Raw genomic sequence first — 9341 nt, 5'->3', positions numbered from 1 at the left:
AGCAAATAAAACATGGTTCATTAAACATCTTTAATGAGAACAGTGCTTGACCATTGGAAACAGCTAGTTTTTGCTCTAAAAAAGAAAACCCAAATCTTTAAACTCCTGCTCATTGTCGAGGTGACAGTGTTACTTTTGCTTCTAACAGAAAAGAAGACACCTGACATCCTGTATTGAAGTTTATCTTTTATGTATAAAGAATTTGTTCCGTCCTTTAGAGTAGAATGACAGGAATTTAGTCTTCAGCTCCCCGGGGTGCTCACAGCAGCAAGAAGACCAGTCTCAGGATCATCAAGAGGCTGGGTTAAAATAAAAGACAAAGGGAAGGTCACCCTTGCCTGGCAGAAGACAGGGCCGCATACTTCGCACCATCCCGGAACTAAGCCTTGGTTTCCAAGGCTCGCCCAGCTCTGCTCCTTGGAGCGGGGTGAACTCATCACCCCTCGATTCTAGCTTCCCAGACACAATTTTAAAATGTTCACTGCATGAATGAGGAGACCAGAATCTGCCGTGCTGAGAACCTGGGATGAGAGTGTATGAGAGAAAGGTTTGGGAAGAAACACAAACGTTCAAAAGCTAGTCAAGTAAAGCAGCTTGGGGAAAGAGTCACAGAGGATCTGAGGTGGTGGGTGACGAGTGCAATCGGAGTTGCTTTCCATTCCCGGGGACTTGTTTCCGGATCAGGAAACCCTAGGTTTTTTTTTTCTTTTGGTACTGGGGATGGAACTCAGGGCATTCTACCTCCGAGCTACACCCCTAGCCCTATTTTTAATTCTTTCCTTTTTTTAAATTTTTGGTGGCACTGGGGTCCCTGGAAACCCTTCTATCTCCGGGCTACACTCCCAGACACCTATTTTTTATATTTTTATTTGGAAACAGGGTCTCTTATGCCAGCGTGGCTGACTTCGAACCTGCGCGATCTTCCTGTCTCCGCCTCCCAAGCGCAGGGATGACAAGTGTGCGCCACCACGCCTGGCCTTAATTCTTTACTTTTGAAACAGGGTCCTCACTAAGTAGCTGAGGCTGGTCTCAAACCTGTGATCCTCCTGTCTCAGATTCCCAAGGACTGGGTTTACAAGTATGTACCACCACATCCAGCTAGAAAACCCTACTTCTGACTCCTTCTGACACCAAGCATCATTTCTAGAGCAGGTGGTGACTGAAAAGGAGCCCTTTATAATCACATTTTTCCTTCCCTGAACATAACATAACACTTAGCTATGCTAGAAATTTCTATAGACATTTTCGAATGTACTAGTTTTTGAAAACATGACGCACAAATACTTGCTCATTATTCCATTAAAAGAGCAAAATATTTATTGAAATATTTTCTTATTAGTGGACATCTAGAGTATTATTCCAAAGTTTTCAGTTTGACATGTTTTTGGTTGGAAATAAAGTTGCAATGAACATTGGTCTTTGTATACACCTTAAGTCTTTGAAATAAATTCTCCAAGTGAAAATGCATATTAAAAGAAATTAATAGGTTACAGTTTTCACCATAAAAAGGCAGCTTCTGGAGGAATGAAACTATTGTCTATAAATATTTATGTGATAATATGTTCAATCTCATGGACAGAATTACTGATCAAAGTAACAAAAAACTTGAGACCCTATTTACATTTGTAAAAAATATTAAATTCCTTTCCCTTAAAAACTCAAAATAAGCCAGGCGCAGTGAGTGGTACACGCTTGTAATCCCAGCATTTGGGAGACTGAGACAGGAGGATCGCAGTTTGTGGACAGCCTCAGCTACTTAGTGAGACCCTGTTTCACAATACAGAAGAAAAAACAGGGCTGGGGGTATAGCTCAGAAGTAGAATGCCCCTGGGTTCCATCCCCAGTACCACAAAAAAAAAAAAGAAAAAAAAAAGAAAAAAAAAAAAAAGAGCAGGGCGTGGTGGCGCACGCTTGTAATCCCAGCATTCGGGAAGCTGAGACCGGAGGATCGCGGTTCGTGGACAGCCTCAGCTACTTAGTGAGGCCCTCTGCAACTTAGCAAGATCCCATTTCAAAATAAAGAATAAAAAATAGGGCAGGGGGTATAGCTCAGAGGTCAAATGCCCCTGGGTTCCATCCCCAAACCCACAAAAAATAAAAACAATAATAAATAAAATAGCTGGGCGTAGTGGGGCAAGCTTGTAATCCCAACATTTGAGAGGCTGAGACAGGAGGATCGCATTTCTCAGACAGCCTCAGTTATTTAGTGAGGTCCTTTGCAACTCAGTGAAACCCTGTTTTAAATTAAGAATAAAAAATAAGGCTGGGGGTGTAGCTCGGAGATAGAATGTTCCTGGGCTTTATCCCCAATACTGAAAAAAGAAAAAAAGAAAAAAACTGCATCAAACTAATAGAGACTTCAGTGGACATATTTAGTACTGCAGGTGAGTGAATCCTAAAAAATGAAGCTGAACTTAACTATTCTGAGTGTGTGCATGTGAACAGACAATAAATGCCTCTGGAAAGAATGAATGCTCTTGTGCCGTCAATACCAAGACGGAATCCATGATGATGACTTAAGTATTTACAGTCATGCTAACTGTAACAGAAAATTACTTTCGGCCTTTCAAATGAAAAATTATTTCTGAGCCAGGTATGGGAGCACACTCTGTGATCCCAGTACTTAGGAGGCTGAGACAGGAGGATCACAGGTCCGCGGCCGGCCTCAGCTACTTAGCGAGGCTCCCTGAAACTTAGCGAAACCCTGTAACAAAGTAAAGAATAAAATAGGGCTAGAGTGTAGCTCAGAGGTAGAATGCCTCTCAGTTGATTCCTAGCACCACAAAAAAAAAGAAAAGAAAAGAAAGAAAAAAAAATGATAGCAGAGGAAAGCATAGACCAAATAGTTCTTACCTTAAACCTGCAACCAGCCCAGCGGGCATTATTTTTTTGGACCTCTTAAATCTCACACCCATTATGGTGGCCAGGAAGAAAGCTGTAACTGAAACCAAGACAGTCCATGAGCCATATATTCAAACATGTTATCAGTGCCTGCTTGTGGAAAATAGACTGTTTTATAGCTTCCAATCTGACAACTACTATACATCAGTACCAAGTTGCTATTTCTTGAAAAAACAAGAGTGCTCTATTAAGACACTTTCTAAGCTGGGCATGGTGGTGCACGCTTATAATCCCAGTACTTGGGAGGCTAAGACAGGAGGATCTCAGGTGTGGCCAGCCTCAGCCACTTGGTGAGGCCTTCCACAATTTAGTGAGACCCTGTTGCAAAATAAAAATAAGAAATCGGGCTGGGAGTGTAGCTCAGAGGTGGAATGCCTCTGGGTTCAATCCCAGTACTGAAAAAAAAAAAAAAAAGGCTGGGAGTATAAATAAATAAAATGACAACAAACATATGTAAACTACATGAATAAAAAGTCTACTACATCTATATATTGCTGATGTAATTTTAACTTCACACAATGTCATTATTAAAAATATCCCTATTTTTAAATTTTTATTTGTTTATTTTGCAGTACTGGGGATGGAACCCGGGGCATTCTACCTCTGAGCTACATCCCCAGCCCTATTTTTTATTCTTTATTTTGAAAAAGGGCCTCACTGAGTTGCAAAGGGCCTCGCTAAGTAGTAGCTGAGGCTGTCTGAGAATCACGATTCTCCTGTCTCAACCTCCCAAATGCTGGGATGACAAGTGTGCGCCACTATACCTGGCTGCTATTTTTTATTTTACAAAAAGATGAAACCCCCTACCAAATCTCTATCTCACAAACATAAAACTGACAAGATTTTGTTTTCATTTACATTTTTCATTTTCCTCCGTATCCAAACATAGCACCCTGAAGAAATCAGAGACGATCTTCTTGGTGTAGTTTCCAACCTTCATTGTATTTCTCTTTCAAACTAAATAATAGAAAGCCCTGTGTCTGAGGGGCTCACGCACACAGGTTTTCATCTTCCTGTGGACAACAGGGGAAAAGCTAAAAAGGGGTCAGCATTGCTTTCCTCCTCAAGTCTTATGATACAACAGAATCTAGGAGCTGTTTGTGAATTAAATTAAATTCAGGCCCATCTCATTTTAGACATTTTCAGCAATGTAAAAACTATGCTTGGAGCCCGCCGCGGTGTGCAAGACTATAATCCCAGTACTTGAGAGGCTGAGACAGGAGGCTCTCAGGTTTGAGGCCAGGCTCCGCAACTTAGTGAGATCCTGTTTTAAAAATAAACAATAAAATAGAGCTGGGGGGTCTCACTCAGAGGTAGAACACTCCTAGGTTCAATTTGCAGTATCAAAAAAAAAAAAGAAAAACTATACTTAGCATATATCTAGAAGAGTTAGCAGAAAGTCTGGGAATCATTTCTTGTTTTGCTATTTTAATTTTCCTATTAACAAGTTTTTGTAGAAATTCAGGTGGAAGACTTGAGAGTTATACCATTATTTTTTTAATCAGGTCTGTCTAAAAAGAAGAATTCAGTGTATTCCCACACCTGTGGGAAGCCATTAAGGTTTTCCCCTAAAAAAATATTTCTGATTCAGCTGACCGTCCTTCGCCAGAGTCAACAAGGTTTGGGGTCATGGAAAGTTCAAAGTAAAAGGTCTGGGAGAAGATCAGGTGGTGATGGCACGAGGATATTGATTAACCTACCTGTGATGTATGTGCTTTGGTCTCTATTGTATTCCGGTGGTGAAAGCACAAGGATATTGATTGACCTGTAACTCTATAAATACCTCAAGAAAAATAAACCCATGGTCGGCCAGTAGGTCGGCAATAGTCGGCCCAATAGAGAATATTGACCCAGGAGCAGGGGTCGGCCAGTAGAGATGGTAGGCTGGCGGGGCCCCCATGTTAGAATTAAAAATTCTTTCATCCTCACGCCTCTCTTTGGAACCTGTTCTTTTGCCAGCTGGCTCCGGCAGACACCTGCTTATGACTACTTAACATTTGACAAGACATTTGCGGGTAGCCCTGGCACAGGCCACCCCCAAGGGCCCATTCTCCAGAACAAGGGAAAACGTCTTACTTACACAGTGACACTTTAATGTCTCGTTTATCGTTGGAGACCCGGTAAGCTCCATAGCCGGCCAAGAATCCAACGAAAAGACCACCGATCAAGGACAGAACACCACCTGGGAGAGAAGAGAGAATCCCCAAAGCAGGGGAGTTCATTCCATCGCTCCAAGTATAACACAGGCACCTGTGATGGATTCCCATTTGGGTGTCATAACTGGACAAAGCAGGGGCTTCTTCATGGATGGTTTCTAGGCAATTACAATTTGGGGCAAAACCCTAAATTCAAAGTGGTGAACGCAAGGTGCAGCAGAGGAATGATAAGCCCCCTGAAGCCCTGCTGTCCCACTGACTGCACCATCGTGGGCACGCAGCTCACTTTTTTTAAGCACCTCTTTTATCTGCTCCTTGGCTCCATCTTTTTCCTATGAAGTTGTGATAATAGAAAATGAGACCCAGCCGGGCATGGTGGGCACGCTTGTCATCCCAGCATTGGGAGGCTGAGACAGGAGGATCGCAGTTTGCAGATGGCCTCGGCTTCTGAGTGAGGCCCTCTGCAACTCAGTGAGACCCGGTTTCAAAATAAAGAATACAAAATAGGGCTGGGGGTGTAGCTTGGAGGTAGAATGCTCCTGGGTTCCATCCCCAGTAGCACAAAAAAAAAAAAAAAAAAGAAAAAAAGAAAAAGAAAAAGGAAAAAGAAAACAAAATGAGTCTCTGTGCAAACCGAGCACAAGTTTTTGTCCTGAATAATTAACAAACCTCCAAGCCTCAAGATGTCTGGACTCAAAGGCCAAAGGAGACTATGGAGGAAGGTAAGACCCGGGGCACTGACCCGGAGAGTCGGGCCCCACCCCACCCGCCGGGCCCATGATCTCCACGGAGCACTTGCTGTGTGCTGGGCAGTCACTACTTGCTGGTGAAGACTTGATGAGGCCAGGGACACTGAGCAGGACATACCATCCTCGCCTCATAGACCGCACCCCTTAGAATTCACTGGATTAGAGTCCATAGGGGGCAGGGTCAAAGTAACTCTATTTTTTTAAATGTCAATAGGAAATTAAGAGCTGGGAATTGGAGTGTACACTTGTAATTCCAGTACTGGGACCCTCAGCCAAGACAGGAGGATTGCAGGGTGTTTTTTTTTTAAGCCAGACTCAGCAATATAATGAGACTCTCAGCAACTTAGTGAGACCCTGTTTAAAAATAATAAATAAAGCTGGGCGTGGTGGCGCACGCTTGTAATCCCAGCATTCGGGAGGCTGAGACCTGGAGGATCGCGGTTCGCGGACAGCCTCAGTTACTTAGTGAGACCCTCTGCAACTCAGTGAGACCCAGTTTCAAAATAAAGGATAAAAAATAGGGCAGAGGGTGTAGCTTGGAGGTCAAATGCCCCTGGGTTCCATCCCCAGACACGAAAAATAAATAAATAAAATAATAAATAAATAAAGGGCTGAAGGCATAACTCAGAGTTAGAATGCCCTTGGGTTCAATCCCTAGTCACACACACACACACACACACACACACACACACACACACACACATTTCTTCACATCCCTCAAAAAGGCAAGCAGAACTGTTCACATTTACTTCTACATTCTTTAATTGAAGTTTTTAGACATGTCTTTAACAAATTTTTTCAATAACAATCCTATTGGGATTTTAACCGGAGTCCTCTTTAAAATAGATTATGCAACATCAACTTTTTTGTTTTGTTTTGTTGGTGGTACTGGGGTTCCTGGGAACCCTTCTACCTTTGGGTTACACTCCCAGACCTATTTTTATATTTTTATTTGGAAACAGGGTCTCTTAAGCCAGCGAGGCTGGCTTCGAACCTGCGTGATCCTCCTGTCTCCGCCTCCCAAGCGCGGGGATTACAAGCGTGCGCCACCACACCCGGCAACATCAACTTTTGAGTACTTCTTTCCAGGCCTTTCTTTGGTATCATTACGGACCTGTCATTACTGACCTTGTCATTACTGATACATATCTGCAGTGACACACATATTCAGAGACACAGGCAGGTTGAATGACAGGCTGGAAGGAATCTGACAAGATAACTCTTCTAAGCTGCGGGGCAGTCTGCTTTGGGAGAGAGCTGTGCCTCTGGCCTGTGGCTTCTTAATCGTTTCTAAGGAAGGGAGCTAACTTCTCACCATGCAGACCTGGCCTTCTCTCTCAAATTCAAACTTGCCAGTGCCACAAGTTTAACACCTTTTGAAATGCAACTTCATTTAAAAATTTCATTAAAACATAAGAAATAGAAATTGGAGTTGCTATGACTATAGATATATCTACCTTAATACAAAGTAAAGTATAAAATCTTGACCATTTTTCCCCCATAAAAATGTTTTAATTAATAATCTGGGCTTCCCTTGCTCTTTTGGATACAGAGAGGCAACTTTGGATATGACATTGAAATATTTAACAAAATTTCCTTTGTAACATAGAGCAATATAAGTCAGCTTTTAACTCAATTATGTAACCCCCACAAAAGTCCTTATATAATAATAACTGAGCAGCCCTGAAGAGGGCTAAAGTAATTAATTATAAAGTCCAAAGTGGCAGGAAAATTAGTTCCATGGTGGTGAAAGGTTTGGAAGCACCAAGAGGTAAGTGTACCGTGCTGGGCCCCATGACACCCCTTTTTATCATGAAGTGCTGTTCCTCAGCCACCTCTCAGACATTGTCAGTATCGCTCTTTCTCTCTCTCTCTCTGTATATACTCTTATCAGTGCATTGCATGTATATCATAGTGAGGTTCAATGTGACACAAACACACACACACACACACACACACATACACACACACACACACACACACACAGAGTTCCTGGTATACTTTCCCCCACCTTCCACCCCAGGACCCCACCTACCTCCCCATACATGTGATCAAAACCAGTTATAATACATGCTTGGGAGGCTGAGACAGGAGGATCGCCCGGGTTCGAAGCCAGCCTCAGCTACTTAGTGAGGCTCTCAGCAACTTAGTGAGACCCTGTTTCCAAATAAAATAAAATAAACAAAAAGGTCTGGGAGTATAGCCCGGAGGTAGAAAGCCTCTGGGTTCTACCCTCAGTACCACCAAAAAAAAAAAACAACAAAAAACCAGTAATAACAGCTTTGGTTATTGCCAAAGCAGTATTTGCAGTGCTTCCTTCCTCAGTCCTTTTTCCCCAACCCGCTTCCACTATCCTACTGGTCTCTCTCCACGTCATCCCAAGTCCCTTATGTTTCCTATTTTCTCTCTAGCTTCCACAAAATGAGAGAAAACACCCCCGTTCTGACTTTCTGAGACTGATCTCACTCAGCATAATACTCTGTGGTTCCATCCACTTTCCTGACTTAATTCTCTTCTTCTTTATGGCCACGTAGAATTCCACTGTGTGCATATACGACATCCTCTTTATCCACTCATCTGCTGACCAACACCTGGGTTGGTTCCATAACTGGGCTACGGTGAACTGTGCTACTAACATGGGTATACGTGTGTCACTAGAGTATACCAACTTTAATTCTTTTGGAAAGATACCAAGGGGTGGTAGAGCTGGGTCACATGGAGGCGCCATTCCCGAGGTGCTCATGAGCTTCTCATCCTGCTAAGGGCACAACACCCACTCCCTACTATGTCCCTTCAGTGAAAACTCTGAGGCTTACCTCTCCGCTTATATCCTAAAATGCTTCCAAATGTCACAATGGCTGCATAACCAAAACCGATCAGGTCCATCGGGGAGGCTACAACCCTAAAGAGAAACATGACACCCAATAAAGAGCTGGAGGGAGCAAAGGAATAGAAAAATGCCAGGCATCCCACCAAAATACAGAAATTAATTTCCCGGCTTCCCTGAAAAAACAAAGGTTCAATGCTCACCTCTCCCAACGCCCGGCCATCCCCATCCCCACCCTCAGGCACTCTTGGGGTTGGTCAACCTCGGGTCCATTCCCCTCTGTCCGTCTTCAACACCTGCAGCACCCTCAGACCCTTGGTACCTTCTACTTGCCAAAGAAGATCTGTCTTCCTCACTGCACTATGGCATCCGTCTTCACCGCCCACCTCTACCCCTGCACCTGCTCTCTCTCCTCCACCTACAGACCCCAAAAGCCCTCTATATCCATCCACTCCGGCCCTCTCCCCTTATTAACTACCCCACCCCATTCCTTTAACCACTCCAGCCACGCACATGGCTCCTTCCTCTTCTAAATGCCTTGACTTCTGCAGCCCCGTCTTATAATTCGCCCATATTTGTGTAGGTGTTAGAGCCTCCCACCCTTCCACACTGAAGAACAGAAAAGGAGCAGGGCGGATGTTTGGTGATTAGACTAAATATCCACTTTACGCCTTTGCTTTGTCTCTAGTCTCCCTGTGGGACAGCTCT

The 9341-nt window shown here is 43.5% G+C and overlaps 1 protein-coding gene across 1 annotated transcript; it reads right to left on the bottom strand.

Moving 5' to 3' along the window:
* Positions 1-259: 259 nt before the first annotated feature.
* Positions 260-8695, bottom strand: TMEM14A (transmembrane protein 14A; the record flags this gene model as incomplete). The annotated part of the gene is made up of 4 exons (XM_080700660.1): positions 8623-8695; positions 4982-5083; positions 2854-2941; positions 260-299 (listed from the first exon to the last, which is right to left on the bottom strand). The coding sequence occupies exons 1-4, from the start codon at positions 8690-8692 to the stop codon at positions 260-262; spliced, it is 300 nt and encodes a 99-aa protein (XP_080556786.1). The 5' UTR covers positions 8693-8695.
* Between the last annotated feature and the right edge of the window lie 646 nt (positions 8696-9341).

The sequence above is a fragment of the Muscardinus avellanarius genome, assembly GCF_963383645.1.
Source record: "Muscardinus avellanarius genome assembly, chromosome: 8".
NCBI classification, from domain to species: domain Eukaryota; kingdom Metazoa; phylum Chordata; class Mammalia; order Rodentia; family Gliridae; genus Muscardinus; species Muscardinus avellanarius.
This window is presented reverse-complemented; position numbering and strand designations above follow the sequence as displayed.